We start from the raw sequence: 25,797 nt of genomic DNA, 5'->3' as shown, positions 1-25,797 counted from the left end.
TTTATTTTATTAATTTATTTATTCATTTATTTAGTTTAATTATTCATTTATTTATTTTATTTTTCATTTATTTATTATTTCATTCATTTATTCACTCATTCATTTATTCTGCTATTGATTAGTCAGTGTTTAGGTTGTTGTATTTAAACTGGTGGTCGGGGTTGGATGTTCGGGATTATTTAGTGATATATTTGAGTGTTAAGGTAAGGATAGGTAGGGTGTTGGGGGTATTGCTAGATTTGGGTTTGGTTTTTGGGAGGGTTAGTGTGAGGAGATTTTACAATACGGTGCGTGGATAACTCGGCTGTACAGCGCCATCTAGTGCTTATCTTTATCCACACACAGAGCTTTACTAGAGCCAGTTAACAAATCATGTCATAAAATTAAATCAGAGGTTTAAAAGTATTATTATAGAGTAATAATAAAGCTGTGCTGTAATGTAGAAATGGAACATATAGAGATAAAGGTGATAACAGTGTTGGTGTGATGATTTGCTGATGTGATATAAATATATCCAGTTCATGTGAACATGTTATGGACAGGTTTGTCATGGCAGTCTAGTAATGAACTGGGTCTTCTGCTTATGTGTCCATAATTTACAGCTAATCATCATTTCCCAGTGCCCATATAAATAGGAATTGTTCTTAACTGAAATGGCTGGGTGGGGAGCACTGGGTTCAATTCCTAGGTGGAGCGGTCCGGGTCCTTTCCGGGTGCTCCCGTTTCCTTCTACACTTCTTTAAGTGTGTGTGTGAGTGAGTGTGTACTGTGATGTCCAGCGTGGTTCTTGAATTTCACCCAGTAAATCAGACCCACTGGATAAAGTGGTGGTAAAACAGATAATGAATGAATGAATGAATAAATAAATACTCTTTTTTTCCTATTGATTCTTTTCTGTCACCTCTTTTCCATCCTGTGTTTTTTAATTCTCAGCATTTATTTGTTATTTTTCTGTCACTTGCTTTTGTACTTTCTGTAATTGTTCTGGCTATTTCTAGTCCAGGGGTGTCAAACTCATTTTCACTTAGGGTCACATCTGCATTATGGTGGCCCTCAAAGGGTTGATTGTAACGTATCCTGCTCTGATTGCTCTCTGCCTTTTAAGTCTTGGACAATTTGATGTTTTTCTTGGAGGCTAAATTATGCCAAATTTATTCTGTATATTTATAATGTACGTATATCTACACCACAGACACGCCTCATAACACAGGAGACGTACCGGTTTCTCTTCCTGAAGCACAAACTTGTTTTTACTTTCCCATCATTTATTAAATTCTCTTCCTTCTGCTTAAATGTTCTCTTCCTGTACATTTTGGGATTATTTGTAAATATTTCTCAGCATCACTTGTTGGAAAACCGTCTCAGTTAAACGCTGCTGTGGAAACACTGCCATCTAGTGGCGTGATGCGCTCACTTCGCGGGAAACAAATTCGGCATGCATTGTGGGAGCTGCAGTTTATGTATGATTTTACTGATGATGAGTATTTTAACACAATCATATGTCTTTTAAGTCAGACACGTGTGTGCTAGTCTTTATATTGTTTAAATTCCTGAGCCAAAATACTCAACCACCCCACATTTGGTATCAATAACCAAATGATTATTTTCTCTTTAAATTCAATAATCAATTCATTAAAAACATCTTTCTTTTTCCTTTATTTTCTTCCTTCTTCTTTTCTTTCCCTTTCTTTTGTCGTTCTCTTTTCTTCCTTCAGTTCTTTCCTCATTGTCAACTCCCTCAATCGTTTCTTTTCTTTCCTCTTCCTTCTGTTATTTCCTCTCAGCTGAACCTCCTTTCTTTTGTCGTTCTCTTTTCTTCCTTCATTTCTTAACTCCCTCAATCGTTTCTTTTCTTTCCTCTTCCTTCTGTTATTTCCTCTCAGCTGAACCTCCTTTCTTTTGTCGTTCTCTTTTCTTCCTTCATTTCTTAACTCCCTCAATCGTTTCTTTTCTTTCCTCTTCCTTCTGTTATTTCCTCTCAGCTGAACCTCCTTTCTTTTGTCGTTCTCTTTTCTTCCTTCATTTCTTAACTCCCTCAATCGTTTCTTTTCTTTCCTCTTCCTTCCCTTCACCTCCGTTTATTCTCTTTCCTACGTGAAATAAGAAGTAGTTTCAGTAGGTACTGAATTAGAGCGTGTGTGTACGTGCTGTACGGTGAATTAAATCCTTACCAGAAACTATCCAATAGGGAAGACCTTCTTGGAGCAGAAGGTTCGCTTCATCGCCCTCCATGCTCTCTGGAAGAAGGCTCTCATTCGGTTCTTCTTCTTCTTTAATTTAGTGCCTTTGTATCATAGAAAGAATAAAATCTGTTACATCTACAACCTGATTAACGAGGCACGTCTGAGTGATTTTACTCACCTTCCACCTTTGTCTGATCTTCCTTAGGTTTCTCTGGTAAACTCTCCAGGTCCAGGTCCAGATCCTCCAGGTCCAGATCCAGGTCCGGATCCAGATCCAGATCCAGATCCAGATCCAGATCCTCCAGATCCTCCAGGTCCAGATCCTCCAGATCCTCCAGATCCAGATCCTCCAGATCCTCGAGGTCCAGATCCTCCAGGTCTTCAGCTTCCCCTTCACTAGACTCCTCAAGTATCGTAGCGAGTACTTGTAGCGAGTGACCTGCTGCCCGGTCTACATCTGAAAAAACAGACTCCTCACTTACCCCGCTCACCGCTGGTTCATCTGAGGGTAAGCTTGAAGTCTCGGAGGATGTTGAAGCTGAACTTCGTTCTTCAGACGTTTCCTGGTCCATCATGTCCATCACCGACGTCTCGTCTCGTTCTGAGGAAGGTGACGGTGACACGCTGGACGAAACCTCAAGATCGGCCAAGTTTATGATCTGAACCTCATCAGATGATGATGGGGCTGCTGTGAATACTGGAGAACCTGATCTCTTCACCGAGGCTTCCATCATGTTTGCTTTCTTCTCCTGCTTTAAATGAAAAACTTTCGAGCATTAAATGATTGAGGTTTTTATAATTAGGGCACTTATAAAGGAATTAACTTTACTGACGGACCTTCTCATCCATTTTAAATCTACGTTCCAGTCTGAGCTCTCTCATCACTTCCTTCTCCATCTTCTCCAGCTGGAGTTTGTACTTCTTCACCCATGCCTGAAAAAATACATTAATTTCGTATTAAGGAAGTAAATGATTAAATATCCATATAAATATACGTGTAAGATCATCTTACCACTTCATCAGCAGAAGAAAATTTACGGCACCTTTACGTAGAAAACAAAAATAAACAAAATCAGTCATAAATAATTTCATTATCATTTTTAATAAACGTAACTGTAGATGTTGTGCTTCTGCGTGGGTACGTACACCTTCCTGAAGCTGATCCTCGCCTTGTCCATCAGCAGGACCTTCATCTCTTCACTTGGAGTCTCTAAAGCTCCTTCGGTCATTTTTTGCTCCATGAATTGTTTCATCTGCAGCTTCTAGAAGAGGAAACACAGTGTGTTAGAGCTCCCAGTCTCTTTGAATCCAGTTAATCCAGTCTCCAGTGTTCCCAGTGCTCCTGTTACCTGTTCCTGGAGGAAGTTCTTCTCCCAGTTGTGCATCGTTGTTTCTCTGTATCTCTGGTGCTGGTTGAACTCCTTCAGGGAACACAGCACCTAAAACACAGAGCTCGTTCAGAAACTGACCTTCATAAATAAAACGTACTTGACTGGTAATCAGAAGGTTGCCAGTTCAAGCCCCACAGTTTATACTATTTCAGTTGTAAGGCCCTTTCAGGTCAAAATATATTACATTTATTATTGTTGTAATTATTATCATTACTATTGTTACTAGTATTGTTATTAGTTGTAGCTCAGTGGTTACGGTACAGGACTAGCAATCAGAAGGTTGCCAGTTCAAGCCCCACCGTTTATTTCATTTCAATTTTAAGGCCCTTTCAGGTCAAATTATTTTTTATTATTATCATTACTATTGTTACTAGTATTATTATTAGTGATAGCTCAGTGGTTAGGGTACTTGACTAGTAATCAGAAGGTTGCCGGTTTAAGCCCCACCACCGCCAAGTTGTCACTGTTGGACCCCTGACCAAGGCTCTCAACCCTCAATTGCTCAAATTGAATTGAATTTAGTATCATTACTATTGTTACTGGTATTATTATTAGTAATAGCTCAGTTGTTAAGGTGCATGACTAGTAATCAGAAGGTCACTAGTTCAAGCCCCACCGTTTATTTTATTTCAATTCTAAGGCCCTTTTAGTTAAAAATATATCAAATGTATTATTATTATTATTATTTATTACTATTGTTACTAGTATTATTATTAGTGGTAGCTCAGAATTTAAGGTGCTTGACTAGTAATCATAAGGTTGCCAGTTCAAGCCCCACCATTTATTTTATGTCAATTTTAAGGCCCTTTCAGGTCAAAATATATAAAATTTATTATTATTTGTTACTATTGTTACTTATATTATTATTAGTGGTAGCTCAGTGGTTAATGTGTTTGACTAGAAATCAAAACGTTGCCAGTTCAAGCCCCACCACTGACAAGTTGTCTGTTGGGCCCCTGACCAAGGCTCTCAACCCTCAATTGAATTTAGTATCATTACTATTGTTACTGGTATTATTATTAGTGATAGCTCAGCAATTAAGGTGCTTGAGTAGCAATCAGAAGGTCGCCAGTTCAAGCCCCACCATTTATATTATTTCAATTGTAAGACCCTGTTAGGTAAAAAAATATAAAATGTATTATTATTATTAATAATAATATTGTTACTAGTATTATTATTAGTGGTAGCTCAGCAATAAAGGTGCTTGACTAGTAATCAGAAGGTCGCCAAGTTGTCACTGTTGGGCCCCTGAACAAGGCCCTTAACCCTCAATTGCTCAAATTGAATTTAATGATAATTGTAAGTCGTTTTGGACAAAAGCATCTGCTAAATGCCGAAAGCGAAACGTATAGAAATATTCTGTGTTTTGTTTAGTGAACTGATCAGATCTTGTGTCTAACGGTTAAAGTACTCGACAAGTAATCAAAAGGTCACTGGTTCAAGCCCCATCACTGCCAGAGCAAGGCCCTTAACCCTTAATTGCTCAGACTGTATGCTCTTACAGTACTGTAAGTCGCTTTGGGTAAAAGCATCCGCTAAGATGCCATAAATGTAAATGTAGTGTGTTTTATTTCAGATGGTGTGTCTGTACTTTATTATCTTTGGTGATCAGGCCGTGATTGACGAGTTTCTTTCTCCTCTGCCGATCAAAGAACTTCCTCAGGTGAGGATCGTGAAGGTTGTTGTATTTTGTATCCGTCACGTGCATGTTGGGGTCGGACAGGTCGAAATACGGCGTTTCCACAAACAGCTGTAAAGAAAAATCTAATCATTCATTATAAATATGAAATGTTTATTAAATCATCACAGCTGGATTGAAGGTGAGTCAGAAATGATTTGATAGAATTAATAATTCGGACTCTCACTTTTTGACCCAGTTTACCCCTGCAGTATCGAGCCTGTTTCACAGCAGGCGTCTTACAATCTTCTGGTTTTCTCTTGGTGTCTTTGACTTTGGCGTTTGCCATCTAGAAAGGGCAAAACACACACACACACACACACACACAAACCAAATACATTTTGCTGTTATAAACGTTTATTTTATTTCATTTTATTAGCTGCTTTATCTAAGTCAGGGTCACAGTGGGTTCTGTTCCACTGGGGACCCTGGACAAAGCCAACCATGTCTGTGTAGATGCCCGGTCGGCTGACAGCACTGCTGAGATTCGAACCCAGATCTCAGCAGCTGTGAGCTACAGTAACACCACTGATCCACCTGAGCATTTTTTCTGAGGAGGGTACATTTGCCCGATCCATGCCCCTTCTGACGCATCCCTCAACCCCTTCTTTTTCGTCCGTGCTTCTGCACAGGCGCCTCTGACTGACCAGGGTTCTTGAACAGAGTTTGAAGACCCCACCCACCTAGCCCTGTCTTTCCCACCCACCAGACTCACAGGCCAATTTTGTCTGCTGCAGGGACTGCCAATTATGCCCGCTAGATGGCACCCAGCCGACCGGTACCAGAGCCGAGATTCGAACCAGGGTGTGCTAGTGGAATATGCGCCACCTGGGTGCCCTACCTGAGCATTTTTGTTGTTGTAATTGTTGTTTTACTATTTTATGATTAATATGATTATGGATCCAGGCAGCATCGTTGCAGGATCTCAGTTTTGTTATTATATAAGCTCTTGTGATTGTTTATTTTATTTTATTTCTATTTAATTCTATAGATGTTTATTAAGAGAAGGTGTTTTATTATAAGTCAGCAGAAGTAGAATGAGGTGCAACTTACGTTTCTCTTGTTTCTTTGCTGAAACATGCTGAGAGTAAATGAAGTGTGTGTGTAATCTCCGTCGTGGTCGGTGTGAAATGAACTCAGTGTGACTGAAGCCTGCGTTGAGGTACCGTCGGCTACTGTGACGTCACAGTTTTAGAATCTTCTGTAGATCTGTGCAGCTACTATCATAGGTTGTGGCCACGCCCCCTACCACTGCTTTTTTTGCTTTAGCTCCGCCCCCTTCATCTACCTGTCATGAACTGCATTATGTCCATTCATTTTCCTTATGGAATAAATATCTGAGAAGATGTATTATTATTATTATTATTATTTTCTACAAATATTTTACTGTATGTATTAAGACTGAAAGTAAGCTCAACCAAATGCTAAACGTTTAGGTAAACTTTCTTGAGGGTTGAATGTACAACCCAAATCAGAAATAAGTTGGGACAGTATAAAATAAATTAAAAATAGATGCAGTGTTTCTAACATTTACATTGACTCTTTTTCCATCTTATACAGTATGAACCATATAGTTCAGATACTATATTGACTTTTATACTATATAAGACTTTTATAGATAGATAGATTAGATAGATCAGTACAGGTACAGTTAGCATCTGCAAAAATGTATATCATATATCTCGATTTATGATATATGATATATAGTTATAACTATAGCTATTTACATATATGGAATTATATTCATGTACATAGTAGTATACACATAATAGCAATAATAATAATAAGCATATGAATAAAAATGGGATTAGTCACGTACGTATTATAATAATAAAATATATGTGTAAATAATAACTATACAATTGTAACTATTACTATATAAGGACGCTGCTAAATAACTGTAACTATACATATATATGTATGGCAGTTGTGTAATGTATTAATGTGTAATGTTTTACCTCTTTATATCCTAAAAGGTGACTTTTACTTCTATCAAAGTACATTTCTGGTAAGATACATACTCAAGTGTGGCTTTCAGGTACTTTATACAACACTGACCATTGTTATTATACAGTATATAAAAAAAAAAGCTTCTTCAAAGCTTCTTAAACCTTACTCTGATGTTTCAGTGAACATCGGCAGAACAAACTGTTATCTGTTAGTAAGTGATCTATTTATTGCACAATAAATCACTTTTTATTTAGAAACTGTGCAGAAATATGCAATAATTGTAAATCCATCATTTAATGTAAACAGTAATGTATTCAAAATGTTGCTGCATCCTGCTTCAGATCTTCCTGCAGTTCCTGATTGTGTTGCGAGATGGCGCCAGTGATCCACATTCACAGCAGCACTGAGCATCACAGTTTCATCATGAAAGTTTGGACACCAGTAGTTAAAATCAGGTTTAGTTCATGTTCCAAGTAAAAGGAGTTAAGAAATAAAGAGAATATTAACGATGTTTTCACTGACCAGTTTTATTATACTTGTAAATACTAGTTTTGTTTATATTATGTCTGCAAAACAATCAAAAACGTTATGACAGGGCAAAACACAAGTGAAAGTTTATTTAATAAAGTCACACAAGGAGGTGATTCGGGAACAGGTGAGGGTGTCATGATTAGGTACAAAAGGTGAATTCAACAAAGGCTAGTGAGCTGCCTTGCTGCCTACTGCCTACCTGATCAGCTGCCTCAGTAGAGAGGATTCTAATAAGACCTGGAACTCATGAGGCAGATTACTTAGACGCACTGCTAATGTCACCGCAATTTTAGCCTACTAAGCTAACACAGTCAGCGTCAGGCCGTTCAACCCGCTAGCACGCCAGCTAACGTCTCCCTCCGTGTACCGAAAACGGTTAAACTGTCCCTGACGAGCCAGAATGTACAAATAAACGACACTTATAATTACACCTTTATACAAATTAAACATCAATGAGAATTTATTTACAATATAAATTGAAGAGATCTCTGTTGGTTGCTCCGCATTCATTTGTCCGGCATGTTTGTCATTTTTTGTGATAAAAGTCGTGCCGCACTGAATTCTGGGATTGCCTTCAGCGCTGAGGAGGCGTCGGACGCTCCCTCGTTATTCAGTCAGATCATCACTCAGAATTAAGGCGCCTCAGTGGGAGCATTTTAAGGAATCTAAGAATTTAGACACGCCCTCTTCTCAGGAGTGTAGGATGACGTAAAATGCGTCTGTGTAGAGAGATCATGAAGTTTTCGGACAGACCTGTGTTTTCTGGACCCATGATCATCTCAGATGGACTATGTTCATGCTTCAGCTTGTTTTTGGAAAGGAAATGGACCTTGAGTTCTCTGTGCCAAAGACAAAAACTGTAGCCGCAGCCTAGCGGTTAAGGTACTGCATTAGTAATCAAAAAGGTCGCAGGTTCAAGCCCCACCACTGCCAGGTTGCGACTGTTGGGCCCTTGAGCAAGGCCCCTAACCCTCTGTAACTGTAATGTAAGTCACTTTGGATAAAGACATCTGCTAAATGCTGAAAATGTAAATGTTAGCATCAAAATCTGCAAAAGCCAACTTCTGTCAGGATACGGGGGTGGATCAGTGCCTACAGTATGTGTGAATTACTAATGTGTGAAGGTAAGTTTCACATGGAGGCATGTTTTGGAATTTGTGAGAGACATATTCTGCCATGGGGGGCGATACCTATCCCGAAACGTCGTGCTTATTTTAGCAAGACGATGGTAGGCATCATTCTGCATGTGTGGATGGATGGATGGATGGATAGATGGATGGATGGACGGAGGAAGGGAGGGATGGATGGATGGATGGATGGACAAAGGGAGGGACGGATGGAGGGATGGACGGACGGACAGACGGACGGACGGATGGATGGAGAGATGGAGAGATGTATAGATGGATGGATGGACGAAGGGATGGATGGAGGAATTGAGGAAAGGAGGTATGGATGGATGGAGGGCATCAAAATCTGCAAAAGCCAACTTCTGTCAGGATACAGGGGTGCATCAGTGCCTACAGTATGTCTAAATTACTAATGTGTGAAGGTAAGGTTCACATGGAGGCATGTTTTGGAATTTGTGAGAGACATATTCTGCCATGGGGGCGATACCTATCCCGAAACATCGTGATTAAATTAAGCAAGACGATGGCAGGCCTAATCTCGCACGTTCTACAACAGTGTAGCTTCAGAGACACAGAGTGCATGTGCTTTACCGGCCTGTCTGCAGTCCAGATCTGTGTAGTACTGAACATGTCTGGTGCATCATGAAGAGAAGAAACTTGTACATGTGCAGTCAAACATTAGAATAAAGCACTACAGTGATGAGATTCACATGTGCACAGTAGCACTAATTTCCATTCCCTGCTGACCAGGATGTTTTTATTCCGTTTTATTCAGCCCTGTCGAGGTCGGTGAGCTACGTTTTTCATTATCACTGCTGCGAGACTCCTACTGTTCGGTGGAGATGCAGGCAGGAGCGTTTAATGAGTACAGAGAGAGAAGCGTGGTGAGAACACGCCGAGGCCGAGGGTGTCGTGCGGTGGAGCTCACCCCGGTGCACAGGAAAATTGAATATCCAAATTGGGACGCTGCAAAAACGGAGGAAAACGCACCCATCCATTGTTTTTATTATACTGATTGCTGAAGCTGAGAGGACCGTTATGGGTGCATTAAAAAACGGACCGCGGTTCTTTTCAAGAGAGAGAGTCAAGAGAGGCTTATTGTCATTTCAGGTATACAGTGTATCACAAAAGTGAGTACACCCCTCACATTTCTGCAGATATTTAAGTATATCTTTTCATGGGACAACACTGACAAAATGACACTTTGACACAATGAAAAGTAGTCTGTGTGCAGCTTATATAACAGTGTAAATTTATTCTTCCCTCAAAATAACTCAATATACAGCCATTAATGTCTAAACCACCGGCAACAAAAGTGAGTACACCCCTTAGTGAAAGTTCCTGAAGTGTCAATATTTTGTGTGGCCACCATTATTTCCCAGAACTGCCTTAACTCTCCTGGGCATGGAGTTTACCAGAGCTTCACAGGTTGCCACTGGAATGCTTTTCCACTCCTCCATGACGACATCACGGAGCTGGCGGATATTCGAGACTTTGTGCTCCTCCACCTTCCGCTTGAGGATGCCCCAAAGATGTTCTATTGGGTTTAGGTCTGGAGACATGCTTGGCCAGTCCATCACCTTTACCCTCAGCCTCTTCAATAAAGCAGTGGTCGTCTTAGAGGTGTGTTTGGGGTCATTATCATGCTGGAACACTGCCCTGCGACCCAGTTTCCGGAGGGAGGGGATCATGCTCTGCTTAGTATTTCACAGTACATATTGGAGTTCATGTGTCCCTCAATGAAATGTAACTCCCCAACACCTGCTGCACTCATGCAGCCCCAGACCATGGCATTCCCACCACCATGCTTGACTGTAGGCATGACACACTTATCTTTGTACTCCTCACCTGATTGCCGCCACACATGCTTGAGACCATCTGAACCAAACAAATTAATCTTGGTCTCATCAGACCATAGGACATGGTTCCAGTAATCCATGTCCTTTGTTGACATGTCTTCAGCAAACTGTTTGCGGGCTTTCTTGTGTAGAGACTTCAGAAGAGGCTTCCTTCTGGGGTGACAGCCATGCAGACCAATTTGATGTAGTGTGCGGCGTATGGTCTGAGCACTGACAGGCTGACCCCCCACCTTTTCAATCTCTGCACCAATGCTGACAGCACTCCTGCGCCTATCTTTCAAAAACAGCAGTTGGATGTGACGCTGAGCACGTGCACTCTGCTTCTTTGGACGACCAACGCGAGGTCTGTTCTGAGTGGACCCTGCTCTTTTAAAACGCTGGATGATCTTGGCCACTGTGCTGCAGCTCAGTTTCAGGGTGTTGGCAATCTTCTTGTAGCCTTGGCCATCTTCATGTAGCGCAACAATTCGTCTTTTAAGATCCTCAGAGAGTTCTTTGCCATGAGGTGCCATGTTGGAACTTTCAGTGACCAGTATGAGAGAGTGTGAGAGCTGTACTACTAAATTGAACACACCTGCTCCCTATGCACACCTGAGACCTAGTAACACTAACAAATCACATGACATTTTGGAGGGAAAATTACAAGCAGTGCTCAATTTGGACATTTAGGGGTGTAGTCTCTTAGGGGTGTACTCAATTTTGTTGCCGGTGGTTTAGACATTAATGGCTGTATATTGAGTTATTTTGAGGGAAGAATAAATTTACACTGTTATATAAGCTGCACACAGACTACTTTTCATTGTGTCAAAGTGTCATTTTGTCAGTGTTGTCCCATGAAAAGATATACTTAAATATCTGCAGAAATGTGAGGGGTGTACTCACTTTTGTGATACACTGTATATGAGTACATATTGAAATGAAACAACGTTCCTCCAGGTCCAAGGTGCAACATGGTACAAGAATGCCTAAAATAAATAAAGGAAGACAAGACTAGAGACAATTGTTGGTCAGTACATGGTACTGAGTAAATAATGGTGAGGTAGATAAGTTATGTGTATCAGTCAAGTTAAGTCAGACTAATTTATATAAAGCTTCTTACAATGAACATTGTCTCAAATCAACTTTTCCCCTGTTGAGCAAGCCGAGGGCGACAGTGGCGAGGAAAAACTCCCTTAAAAATTACAGGAAGAAACCTTGAGAGGAACCAGACTCAGCAGGGACCCCCGTCATTCTTGGGTGGCCTTTCTTTATTTCTTTATTTTTGAATCCAGTCTTTGAAGAAGACCTGGACATTATAAGTTCTGGACATTTTTGTTGCAACATGCCAGATTCCCGTCCCATCTAGTAGGGGCACACTAGGTTCCGATCCCATCTAGTTGGGGCACTCCAGGTTACCGTCCCATCTTGTAGGAGCAGCACCGTTGGCCCTGCAGTCTCGATCCGCAGTCATCAACCTCGGGAGGGGAAACAGGTCTCCGTCAGAACCACCTCGGGGTAAACAAACAGAAGATGTAGTTACAATGTGGAATCGTCAAAATATCAGTTTACAGAGAGTAGCGGCAGGGAGTAAAACTTAAAGTAAAAAGGAGTTGGAGTACAGAGCACCTACAGGAGCCGTAGTAACAGCGAGAGTATACTTAGCTTTAGATGAAGATCCCAGACCGCCTGGTAAAGAAGGCAAGCTGTGAATTAAAAGAAACCATAAACATGCACGTCCATACAGACGATCAGCAAACTGAAGGTGTTGTGGAACACTGTTCTTCCAAAATCTTGCTCTTCATTTGGTGGTTTGGTGATGGTGGTGAAAATGCTTTTTAACTCCACTGTGTATGTGCCACGCCCCTGTCTCCAGGAGCACATGGTTTGGGTGGTTTTGTTTGGGGTTTCAAGTTGATGCCTCTTCATGTTGATTGGACAGTTGAGATCATGAGCCACAGCTGAACCTCATGGAGTGAGGATTGCACAATGTATACGAAGACCATGCTGAGGATAATTCAGGGGAGACTAGCTTGTTGGGTGAGTTTGTTTGTTTGTTCTTTTAGTATGAGTTAAGTAGTTTTGGGTATTGTTTGGTTAGTGAGTTTGTTTGTTTGGTGAGTAAGTTTGTTTGGTGACTGGGTGAGTTTGTTTGGTTATTTCAGAGTAGTTTGGTGAGGTAAGTGGTTTTGGGTTTTCTTGTTTGGTGAGTGGGTTAGTTTGTGTTTGGTGGGTGGATAATTTTGTGTTTGTTTGGTGGGTGAATGGGGGGGGGGATGTGTTTGTTTGGTGGGTGAATGTGTTTGTGTTTGTTTGGTGGGTGAATGTGTTTGTGTTTGTTTGGTGGGTGGATGGGGGAGGTGTTTGTTTGGTGGGTGGATGGGGGAGGTGTTTGTTTGGTGGGTGGATGGGGGGATGTGTTTGTTTGGTGGGTGGATGGGGGATGTGTTTGTTTGGTGGGTGGATGGGGGGATGTGTTTGTTTGGTGGGTGGATGGGTTTGTGTTTGGTGGGTGGGTGAGTTTGTGTTTGTTTGGTGGATGGATGGATGTAGTGTCCATAGGACTGAGACTAACCAATTGTTGGTCAAATTCCATAAGTTAGGGACTAAATCAGGAGTCAAAGCTTTAAAGACAGGAGCTAACAGGACGTGAAGACAGAATTAAAGCACCAGTTAAAAATAATGTGATGTTAATAATAATGGTTGTAAATAAACAGCCGGATAAATCAGAACACTGTCAGAAACGTTAGCTCTGTGTGGAGGCGTGTTGAAGTTCTGAACACTACATGATCAGTCCTGACTCGTCTGTCAAGAATAAAAAAGCTGTTTTGTTATGTAAGAAGAACACATGTAAAAATCACAGCTACATGGCTGAAGCTAAAGAGAATTTGGAGTGTGAAGGAGGCTCGGTAGGACCCCTCACTGCGCCCCCTGTGCACCCCTGTGCCCACTGACTGGTGAGGAGATTAAGTCGACCTTAATTCAGTGTTAAGCCTCTTAATATCCTGGTGCTTTTACTGAACGTTCTGTAGCCGTGTGCATCTGCCACATTCAATTCTGAGTCGTAATATTCACACCTCAGCGCGTTCTCGAACCCAAGCACAGCGCAGGGCGAGCGCGTTATGACTGATGGCGCGGTGGCAGCGTTTAGACAGTTCAGCTACCAGCGCATGAAAAGCTACTTATCAGCTCCACAAAACACTTTTTTATTACCTAATAAGCAAGCTGGAGTGATGGAATGCATCAGGAGCGCTGATGAAATTGTTTTCTCACTCTGTTACAGTCCGGGCACACAGGAAGTGTGGAGAATAAAAATAACATCATCGCCGTTCCCTCACACAACAGAACATCAGCTCAAAAGTGTTTACTTACCGTTAATCTGAGTCCTTAATCCTAAAATTTAATCTGATCTACATCAAAACAAACCTTCAGTCTACATCAGATCTACATCAACGGAAGAACACCATGGTAGGCTTCAAATCATGGAACGACCAGCACGGTCTCCAGAATTAAACACCACGGACGAATGAATGGATAGATGGATGGACGGACAGATGGAGGGATGGATGGACGGATGGATGGACGGACGGACGAACGGAGGGATGGATGGATGGACGGACAGACGGGTGGATGGACAAATGTGGTAATAGAGAAATAGGTTGATGAGTAGATGGATGGATGGATGGAGGGACGGTCGGAGAGATGGAGGGAGGGATGGATGGATGGATGGACGGACGGACGGACGGAGGGAGGGAGGGAGGGAGGGAGGGACGGACGGGAGGGAGGGAGGGACGGACGGACGAACGGAGGGATGGATGGACAGACGGGTGGATGGACAAATGTGATAATAGAGGAATAGGTTGATGAGTAGATGGATGGATGGATGGAGGGACGGTCGGAGAGATGGAGGGATGGATGGATGGATGGACGGACAGAGGGAGGGATGGATGGATGGATGGATGGACAGACAGAGGGAGGGATGGATGGACGGATGGACAGAGGGAGGGATGGATGGACAGACAGAGGGAGGGATGGATGGATGGACGGAGGGATGGATGGATGGACGGACGGACAGAAGGAGGGATGGATGGATGGATGGATGGATGGATGGATAGAGGGAGGGAGGGAGGGATAGATGGACAGACAGACGGACGGAGGAAAGGAGGAATGGATAGACGGATGGACGGACGGACGGAGGGATAGATGGAGTCTCACCTTCAGTGATTCTTCCTGTGTTTACTAGAACAGTTTTAGAAGCAATTAGCAGAAAACAGCAGCACATTAGGTACAATATGGATTGTTCTGGGTTTGGATAGCATAATGTACTGTGGGGTATTGTGCAGCGTGTGTGTGTGTGTGTGTGTGTGTGTGTGTGTGTGTGTGTGTGTGTGTGTGTGTGTGTGTGTATCCCAAGTGGTAACACACTGAGTCTTTGTTGGTAAAAATAACTCACATCTCATATCGCAGCCTCAGAGTGTGAGTACAGAGACAAAACTGGATGAGCTGATTTATCACCTCACACACACTCACACACACACACACACACACACACACACACTCACACACACACACTCACACACACTCACACACACACTCTCTCGGTACTATTTCATTCTTCAGGTTTGATGGAATGTGCTTTTCTCTAAAGGATGAATGATAATGAGATTTTTGTTAAATATGATATAAAAACAGGAACATTTATGGTAAAAATTAAATGAATTATAACAAATATTCATAGTGTGTGTGTGTGTGTGTGTGTGTGTGTGTGTGTGTGTGTGTGTTTTACTGACATGGTTTGTGTCCAATGAGTGAGTGAGTGAGTGAGTGAGTGAGTGAGTGAGTGAGTGAGTGAATGGGTGAGTGAGTGAATGGGTGAGTAAGTGAGTGAATGGGTGAGTGAGTGAATGGGTGAGTGGGTGAGTAAGTGAGTGAATGGGTGAGTGAGTGAGTGAATGTGTGAGTAAGTGAATGGGTGAATAAACAGAGTTATGTATAATCCAGACAGGCAGATTGAGCCCAGTATAATTACACCCTCATTAGAAGAGTGAGTGAGTGAGTGAGTGAGTGAGTGAGTGAGTGAGTGAGTGAGTGAGTGAGTGAGTGAGTGAGTGGGTGGGTGGGTGGGTGGGTGAGTGAGTGAATAAGTGAGAGAGCGAGTGAGACAGGCTGATTGAGCTCAGTATAATTACACACTCATTAGAGGAGTGAGTGAGTGAGTGAGTGAGCGGGTGGGTGAGTGAGTGAATGAGTGAGATAGTGAGTGGGTGAGTGAGTGAGAAAGTGAGCGAGCGGGTGGGTGAGTGAGTGAATAAGTGAGAGAGCGAGTGAGACAGGCTGATTGAGCGCAGTATAATTACACACTCATTAGAGCAGTGACGGTGCTCGTTCCCTCTGAGACACGTGTAAGATCAATAACTGCCTGACGTTAATACAAATGAAGCTCGGCTCGTTAAAGAAATTAATTACTGTGTTTACGGGACGATTTATCACTGGGAGCGAGCGAGTGAGAGGGTGAGAGAGTGAGAGAGTGAGAGAGGTGTTTAATGATTACATTAATGATTAGTGCTGTTTAAAGGAGAGAAACAAAGTCTGAGCTCAGAATCACAATCAGGACTCGTTATGATGAATGATGAGGACGGCCGGGCTGAGTTTTCTGGCTTCAGATTGTCAGGATCACGTCAGTAGAAAATCAGACCTGAATAATGTCCTAGTGGTTTTACAATTACTGACTGTAGTCCATCTGTTTCTCTGCATGCTTTGTTACCCCCTTTCATGCTGTTCTTCAATGGTCAAGACCCCCCACAGAGCAGGTATTATTTAGGTGGTGGATGATTCTCAGCACTGCAGTGACACTGACATGGTGGTGGTGTGTTAGTGTGTGTTGTGCTGGTATGAGTGGATCAGACAAAGCAGCGCTGCTGGAGTTTTTAAACACCTCACTGTCACTGCTGGACTAAGAATAGTCCGCCAACCTAAAAAATATCCAGCCAACAGCGTCCCGTGGGCAGCGTCCTGTGACCACTGATGAAGGTCTAGAAGATGACCGACTCAAACAGCAGCAATAGATGAGCGATCGTCTCTGACTTTACATCTACAAGGTGGACCAACTAGGTAGGAGTGTCTAATAGAGTGGACAGTGAGTGGACCCGGTATTTAAAAACTGTTAAAAACAGCACAACACACACTAACACACCACCACCATGTCAGTGTCAGTGCAGTGCTGAGAATGACCCACCACCTAAATAATACCTGCTCTGTGGGGGTCCTTACCATTGAAGAACAGGGTGAAAGCAGATTAAAAAAGTATGTAGAGAAACAGATGGACTACAGTCAGTAATTGTAGAACTACAAAGTGCTTCTATATGGTAAGTGGAGCTAATAAAATGGACAGTGAGTGTAGAAACAAGGAGGTGGTTTTAATGTTGTGGCTCCAAATATTCCCCCAGTTTTCTTCTCAATTTAGTCATATCCAGTTACCCAATTGCACTACGCCTCCTCTCTACTGATGCTGACCTGCACTCCTGACCGAAAAGAGCCGTGACTGATACACGCCCCCTCTGACACGTGTGCAGTAGCCGCACGGGGCGAGTTCATATGCGGATCAGCCTTGTGTACGGAGAGAGCCACACCCTGATCACATTATCCCTCGTCTCTGTGCAGCGCCATCGATCAGCCAGCAGTGGTTATGAGGAACTTTCCTCCGGCACCCTCCCTTGAACAACCAGCCAATCGTTGTTCGTGTAGGCGCCCAGCCTGCCGGTAGCAGAGCTGAGATTGGAACCGACGACTTCTGGTGTGATAGCGTGTTTTACCGCTCTGCCACCTGAGCGCCCAGAGTTCTGCGCAGATCTTCCTTGAGTCTGACTGTTACTGATGAACAACAGATATGGTCCAGGGAAGTTGTAGCCTAGTGGTTAAGGTACAGGACTAGTAATCGAAAGGTCACTGGTTCAAGTCCCACCACTGTAGTTTGCCAATGTTGGGCCCTTGAGCAAAGCTGTCACAGTACTGTTAGTCGCTTTGGATAAGAGCGTCTGCTAAATGCTGAAAATGTAAATGTCCAGTACGGGACGAGACAATTCTGACTCAAAAACCGGACGTCCCAACTGACCCGGACGAGCGCTTGTTTTACTCCAGACCTATAAAAATTGTGGAGGTGGTTACCAAACGTGTTGATGAATTTAACATTTCACTTTACCGCCCGCGATCAATCTCCACTTCATCTCAGCGCTGATCAATACAAACAATGCTGATGGAAAATGAAGTCCCGGAGCTAATAACGCTTTATTACATTTATCACCGCTGTTTTTAAATAAATATAGATTCAGTTCGGACGCCGTGTGGAAGAGCAGCTCTGCTGAAATGCAGAATTGATCCAGGGTTTATTATTCCTCTTAAACAAAACAACGCGAGAGAGAAAGATAAACGACTGTTTTCTGGTTTACTCGTTTTGTTCTTTTATTTTCCTCTGTTTACAGATTATACAGCAGTTCTGCAATAATCATTTTATTCTTGTTTTTGTTTCCTGGACAAAAGTATTGGGACACGGCTTCTAATTATTAAATTCATGTGTTTCAGCCCTGACAGTTGCAAACAGATGTAATAAATCAACTACATAAGGGAAATTATATGCCTATATATGAGTCCTGGAATGAACCTGAACATGGACATCAGTGCCCAGCCACACAAATCATGCCATATTTTGACTGAAAAGGCACAAATTCCCACAGACATACAGCGGTACCTTAAAACTCGACGTCAGTCAGTTCTGGGACTGGCGTTGAGTTTAAAAGACGTTGAGTTTCAAGGTATTTTCTCCCATAAGGATGTTTGGGAAACCTGTTAATGCGTCCATGGTCCCGTGGAACCGCATATATTTTAGTCTCATGTAAAATAATGAGGTTGTTTTTGACTCTTATACACTGAAAATAACACAAATATAATATAAACACTCTGAAATAAAAAGCTGATTCTCGCAATTTCTCAGAAGCTCGAGCTCTAACACAAGTTTAAAAGTACGCTAGCACACCAGAGTTGGGGTTTCGAATACATCGTATCGAATCTCAGCTCTGCCTTTCCGACTGGGCTGGGCGGCTGCATGAACAACGATCGGCTCTCGTTCAGGGTTAGGGGTAAAAAGTCGGATCATAGGTCCTCATAACTGGTGCGACTGCGTCCCCTGCTGGCTGACTGATGGCGCCTGCACAGGGCTGAGGAATAATGCTGATGGGGGTGTGGCCCGTCGGTGTATGAACTCGACTCGTTCAGGTGAAAAATGCAGTCTGTACTGACTGTACGTACCGGAGGGGTGTATTTCAGTTGAGAGGCGTCCTCAGTCAGCGGTGAAGGGTTGATTCAGTATAGAGGACGCATTCAGGGTAACTGAACATGACTAGATGGTTAAAATTGGGGGAAAAAGAGGGGGCGGGGGTGAAACGAGGAGGAAAATCCAGATACATGTGGAGCTGTAACACTGGATCTGATGGTTATTCCACACTAATGCAGATTCAGCTCATATTCACACTTTGATGATGTTTTACTGCACCGCTCAAGCCGAGCGCTGAACAAAGCGACTGTCCATTTTTAATTTGGAATTAAATAAATATTTTTTTTAAAAACAATCTGAACACGTTGAGTTTAAGGGAACAAATTTCTCAAAGATTTTGAGTTACGGAGACGTTGAGTTAGAAGTGAGAAGCCTTCTCTGAAGAGATCACATAGAGGTCACTCTGTTTTAATACAAAAACAATTTAATGAGATGTCCAGCGAGCTCATTGTCAGGTGTCCACATTTTTTTGGCCACAGTTTACCTCTGTTGCTCGCAAAGGAAGACAGCAGGCTAGCACAGTCTTGTCTTTATGCCATCCAGCGCCAAATATTTATAGGGCACCTCTGTAACAGGGCGGATCGCGTCTCATCACTGTTCTACCTTGATTAAGCATCCTGCAACCTTGGTTCATGTTCAGTTCACCTGGTGCCTCAATAGGGCAAAATAAAAGCAGCGGCCAAAATAACAGAAATAAAGTGACAAATGAAAGACGCGAGTGGAAAGCGGAGCCAGGGCCGTTCCCTCGTGATGCCCAAACGAGACCTTGGCACTGGCTAAGATCATAAAACACCAGCAGGTACACCAGCACCAGGTTTAAGGTCCTGAATTAATGACCAGAGGGTCGTCCATTCTCTGTTGGACCCCTAAGCAAAGCCTTTAGCTTTATTGCTTGCACCATATTCACCCACATTTGGATAAAAGTGTCTGTGAAAGACCACAAATGTAAATCTTTACCCCGGTAAAATGAATGTAATGCATTTTTATGATGCTTTTTAGCACCTTTACCGAGGGTGCTGATCATTCCGGAGCCGAGCGTAGGTCGAGTGGGATGTAAATGCTCTATAGAGACGTTTAACGCCTCGCGTTCTCCTCTCTGTTGCAGACCCGCCCGGATCTTTTTGATGGAGTAAGTGCAGGTCGCCGGTGCACTTCGGTTTCGGTGTTTTATTGAGGCACCCCGAGTGTGTAACGCTCTGCTGAAATACAGCATCGATCCAGAGCAGCGGGTCACATAAAGGATTTATCACCTCCATTACCGGTCTGTTCCACAACCCGGCTCCTCGTGCTCTGAGAGAAGGAGAGAGGACAGACGGAGACGCTTCGCATTAAAAAGCACTTTATTCTGTTCTGTTTGTACACTGAAAATGATATTTATCGAATTTACTTACCTGTGTTAGTCACAATTACACGAGAGGGAGCTCGGTTGGTGCAGCGGTAAAGTATGCTAACTCACGGACCGGTCCATATAAGATATAATTTCACGGACCAGCAGGGCCGGGAGGGTTTAAAATTAAATGATATGCTGAGCATAATAATAAACAACATGTATAACAATACAACTCACCAATGATGGAAGTCGTAAGCTCGGTAATAAATGACGGTTGTGAACCACTGCGCTAACCTACTAATGCTGAGATTTAAGGATCCAGGGTTCTCTCAGATTGGCAATGATTGTCTATCGGTGGCCGAAACAGTCTCGCTATTGGGAGGCGCTCTTGTCGGTGCGCTCTTAGTGCTGGTCCCAAGCCTGGATAAAAATAAGGGGGTTGGCCACTCAGGTGGCGCAGCGGTAAAAATGTAAACATCGTACAGCAGCCACATAATCAGTGATTGGCCTGTTGTTCATATAGGGGTGGGTTATTAAGCCGGATAGGGACTCTCTCATAACTGATGCAACTACGACCTCTGCTGGCTGATTGATGGTGCCTGCACAGAGGCAGGGAAAGAGTGCGGATCAGGGTGTGTCTCTCCGTACACAGTGCTGATTCGCATATATGCACTCGCCTATTGTGTGACAAAATGCATACGGCTGCTGCCCACGTGTCGGAGGGGGCGTGGGTTAGCTTTGTTCTCCTCAAATCAGAGCGGGGATCAGCATTAGTGGAGAGGAAGCAATTGGACGCGCTAAATAGTTGGGAGAAAATACATAAAGAAAATATTTTTAAAAATGCTGAGTGCCCAGGACTCCGCTCCCTAAACTCCCCGGTCCAAATCTCAGCTCTGCTACCAGTCGACCGGGCGCCATCCAGCTGGCACAACTGGCAGCGTCTGCAGCAGACAAAATCGGCCAGCGAGTCTGCTTGGTGGAAAAAGACCGGACCAAGTGGGTGGGGTCTTCAAACGCTGTGAAAGGATCCTGATTAGCAGTCGTGGGGGTTGAGGGACTGGGACTCCTTGAACGCATTTGGTGGAAGACTTATTGCCTAGGTCTGGTATGTGGACCAGTAAAGCTGTGGTGACCCCTACATTGGGAAGGGGGGGGGGGGTTACACACAAATTCTGAATGTTGTGTTAGTGAGACATTAACTGGTTTATATAGTGGGTTTGGTGACTCCTGGAACCACCGGGGCGCAAAGCAGGAATATATAAAAAATATATGAAACGTGGTCCGTTTTTGAACACCAGAAAGGTACTATAGTGTACATAGCTTTGAAAAATGGTTCTATTAAGCACCAAACAGGGTTCCATTAGTGTTACAAAGCAAATAATTAAACCATCTTATCCTCAAATCTCCTCCTCAAGTCCCAAACAAACACATTTTCAGCAGCTTTATTAAAAAGTACGTTTTGTTCCATCCAGACACTCCGGCAGAGCTTCAAATCAGCCTGTGCTTCAACCTCTTTAGCCTTTAGCCCGCAGGATTTTTTTTAAATTACCAACGTTGCCCGTCCAGCCGGAAAATTGGTCCAAATAAACTTCTGGGCTTTAGAGAATCTGAGGCCAAAAATAAACGCAACCACAGTGAGTCAAAAGTCCAGCCTTCAGAATCCTCGACCCCGGAGACTCGAAATAAGATTTATCATGATCGTTCAAAATAAACAAGTTTGAGGCGCTTCAGGAAGGTGAAAAGGTACGAAAAAAGATGATCTTTAGTTTTATACCCTCACAGGTATGTAATTCTCCATCAGTCAGTCATGTGGAAGCAGAAGAATGCCTAAATAACACCAAAAACCGAGACTTTTCTGAGAGCAAGGAGATAAATTCGACCTGGTATTAGAGTCGGGTTCCTAATAAACTACCTGTACTGTGTGTATCTGACGCTCCCATCCATCAGCTTCTGTCTCTGCTCATTGATTAAAAAAGAAACGTCAGTAATTAATAACGATCAGATCGTATTAACCACGTCCCGGATCTGAATCAATTACAGAGCAGAAATCTGTTTTGAGTGAACTCTCAATTCTCAGACTCGTTCTGACCACCTTCAGGTAAACAGGTTCAGGTTTGTGGTGACGAATTGAACTTTGGCATCATCATCTGTTTGGGATTCTGACTCGGTTGTTGTTTGTGGGTCTGGCTTGGAAGGTTCTGTTTGGGATCCTGACTCGGTTGTTTGTTGTTCTGGCTTAGGGGGTTTTGTATGTGATTTTTATTTGGACGTCTATTTACGGTTGTGGCTTGGAAGGTTCTGTTTGGGATTCCGATTTGGTGGGTTCTGTTTGGAATTCTGATTTTGTTGGTTGGTTGTGGTTCTGGTTTGGGAGGTTCTTTATGTGATTAAAGTGTGTTTGTGATATAGCGGGTTCTGTCTGTAGGTTTGTCTTGGTTGGCTGTTGTGGTTTTTGTGTTTGAGGTTCTGACTTGGTTGACTATTGGTGGTTCTGACTTGGTCAGTTGTTTATGGTTCTGGCTTGAGGTTGTGGTTTTTGTGTTTGAGGTTCTGACCTGGTTAACTATTGGTGGTTCCAACAAGGCAGCTTTTGTTTGTGGTTGTGACTTAGTGGGTTCTGTGTGGGATTCTGACTTGTTTGTTTGTGGGTCTGGTTTGGAAGGTTCTGTACATGATTTTGGTTTAGTGAGATGTTTGTGGTTGTGGTTTTTGTGCTTGAGGTTGTGACTTTATCAAATATTGGTGCTTCTGATTTGGCAGCTTCTGTTTGTGGTTCTGATGGTGGGTTCTGCTTGGGATTGTAACTCGGTTGTTTGTGGTTCTGGCTTGGAAGGTTCTGTAAGAGATTTTGGATTGGCGAGGTGTTTGTGGTTCTGACGATGGGTTCTGTTTGGTTGGTTGTTTGTGGGTCCGGTTTGAGGGGTTCCGTATGAGATTTTGGATTGGCTAGGTGGTTTGTGCTTCTGATGGTGGGTTCTGTTTGGATTCTGACTTAGTTGGTTGTTTGTGGGTCTGGCTTGGGAGGTTCTGTAAGTAACTAAAGTGTGTTTGGCTGTTTGTGTTTTCGTGACATATCAGGTTCTGTTTGTGGGTCTTGCTTGGTTGGCTGTACTTGATTTTGGTTTGGTGAGATGTTTGTGGTTTTTGTGTTTGTGGTTCTGGCTTGAGAGGTTTTGTAGGTGATTTTGTTTTGGTGAGGTGTTTGTGGTTCTGACTTGGTTGAATATTGGTGGTTCTGACTTTGCAGCTTTTGTTTTTGGTTCTGATGGTGGGTTCTGCTTGGGATTCTGACTTGGTTGGTTTTTTGTGGTTCTGACTTGGTAGGTTCTGTTTCTGGTTCTGACTTGGTAGGTTGGGTCTTGGTAGGTTCTGTTTTGACTGTGTGTGATTGAAATGTGTTTGGCTGCTTGTGTTTGTTACACAGCAGGTTCTGTTTATGGTTTTGGCCTGGATGGCTAAATGTGATTTTGTTTTGGACGTCTGTTTATGATTTCGGTTCTGTCAGACGTTTGTGGTTGTGGCTCGGTGGCCACTGATGTTTTGCTGGTTGCTGGTTCCCTTGGAGGGTGTTTATTCCTACACGTGTTTCACGTGTTGCTCAGCGCTCTTGTATCTGAGTGAGAGAAAATGAGGAGGGATTTTTATTGAGCTGTTGATGTGGAATAAAGCTGGAGAACGCTGAGAGAACGCTGTTATCACCACCAGCTGCTCATATCAGACTCAGCATGGGTGTAAAATGTCCGGTGGCGTAAGTAAGTGCTGGCGGTGTATAAATATCTTACATTATTAAATAGATTTTAAATCACGGCTGGTTTTCTCAGAGCAGCACTGTGTTCATTCTCAACGTGATTTATATAAAGATACGGAGGCTCGTACGGCTCTCAGTGGTGGGTTCTAACCCTCCATCATTCTTCACTAGATCAGATCAGCGTGTTCCTCCTGACTGAAAGTGGTAGGAACCATAATACAGCAGTTAACTTTATGTTACCTTGGTCTTATCTCATCCTACATTGATTTCTTCTTGTGATGGTCATAGTGGCAGCCGGCTGAGAAGATAAGATTATAATTCTCCATCGTGGCCACAGTTTCCAGCTCCTCGTGGAGGATTCTGAGGTGTTCCAAAGCCAGCTATAAGTCTAAGCTATATATCTCAAACCGGTAGCCAGATATGTAGCCAGCTTTTCTTCCAATGATAGATCATGATGCTTAATAGGTAGCCTAGTGGTTAAGGTACTGGACTAGTAATCGAAAGGTCACTGGTTCGAGCCCCATCACTGCCAGGTTGCTACAGGTTGGGCCCTTAGGCAAGGCCCTTAACCTTCAATTGCTTAGAGAATATACTGTCACAGTACTGTAAGTCGCTTTGGGTAAAATGGTCTGATAAATGCTGAAAATGTAAACATAATTAGGCATTAATACGCTGAAGCTGGAGGGGTTCCTTTCAATACAGGCTTCATTTTATTCCAGCCTCTCTGTTTACCAGCTTCTCTGTTATGCCAGGTCTTTTCCGCTGGCGCTTATGCCGACATTCTTAATCTCTTTTTGTGGAATCAGCCATTGATGTGGCTGTATTTTGGCTACGGTGCTTTTTGGCGTCACATGAGAGCCTCCCTGGATGCGAGCTGTCTCCAGAGGTGTGTGGTAGCACCCCTGTTTGCAGATCCCTCAAGAGAATCCAAGCTGGACGCAAGCAGTGTCAATCGATGGGCATCAATCTTACTTCTTTGTCGAGAACTTGAGCTGTCACCCACTGGTGGATCGAGTAGCTGGCACTAAGGTCACTTCTGTCCTCTCTCCACTTCAGGCTGAGGATTTTTTTATACATTCATTCATTGTATTGATCCTGTTCAGGGTCGTGGTGGGTGCAATTCACTGGGCGAAAGGAAGGAAACACCCCTGACAGGTCGCCAGTATCTTCAATTAACCTGACTGCATGTCTTCGTACTGTGGGAGGAAACACAGGAAGGACTCGGTGCGCTCCAGTTGGGAATCGAACCCAGGACCTTCACGCTGTGAGGCAACAGTGCCACCCATGAGCCCATTTTTGGGTTGGGTTAATTTCTTTCATCCTTGCAGGTCAGGGCAATACCCACTCCACCTACTTACCAGTATCTGAGTTGCTGTGAGGCACCCACACCACCGGCTGTGCCAGTTTCAGGAGTGTCAGGATATGTTTAAATATTTTGATTATTCTGGGTCACGGTGGCTCCAACGCCACCAGGAGACGCCGGGCACACGCCTGGTAGCCTTTAAATAAAAAACAAATGTCAAATCCAATAACAATTAGGATAAAGTGATGATGCAAAGCAATGTGGGTTTCAGTGACCCGGGTTTGATTCTTGTCGCTGTGTGTGTTTCCCTGCACCTCCCGAACACAGACAGACGGTGGATTAGTTCAACCGTGCCCCAAAAATGCCCCGAGGGATTTAGTGTTAATCTGTGATTG

General features: G+C 43.2%; 1 protein-coding gene across 2 annotated transcripts; it reads right to left on the bottom strand.

Moving 5' to 3' along the window:
* Positions 1-1,639: 1,639 nt before the first annotated feature.
* Positions 1,640-6,362, bottom strand: LOC134333566 (fibrous sheath-interacting protein 2-like). 2 transcript variants are annotated; one of them, XM_063015598.1, is made up of 10 exons: positions 6,306-6,362; positions 5,440-5,541; positions 5,166-5,324; positions 3,533-3,622; positions 3,330-3,445; positions 3,196-3,226; positions 3,021-3,116; positions 2,362-2,935; positions 2,172-2,284; positions 1,640-2,090 (listed from the first exon to the last, which is right to left on the bottom strand). In XM_063015598.1, exons 1-9 carry the CDS (start codon positions 6,330-6,332, stop codon positions 2,178-2,180), a joined length of 1,302 nt encoding a protein of 433 aa, XP_062871668.1. In that variant the 5' UTR covers positions 6,333-6,362; the 3' UTR covers positions 1,640-2,090; positions 2,172-2,177. The 2 variants fall into 2 exon arrangements, with proteins under 2 accessions (XP_062871668.1, XP_062871670.1); XM_063015600.1 differs by having other exon boundaries at positions 2,362-2,932.
* Positions 6,363-25,797: the final 19,435 nt, after the last annotated feature.

Source organism: Trichomycterus rosablanca, chromosome 19, assembly GCF_030014385.1.
Source record: "Trichomycterus rosablanca isolate fTriRos1 chromosome 19, fTriRos1.hap1, whole genome shotgun sequence".
NCBI classification, from domain to species: domain Eukaryota; kingdom Metazoa; phylum Chordata; class Actinopteri; order Siluriformes; family Trichomycteridae; genus Trichomycterus; species Trichomycterus rosablanca.
This window is presented reverse-complemented; position numbering and strand designations above follow the sequence as displayed.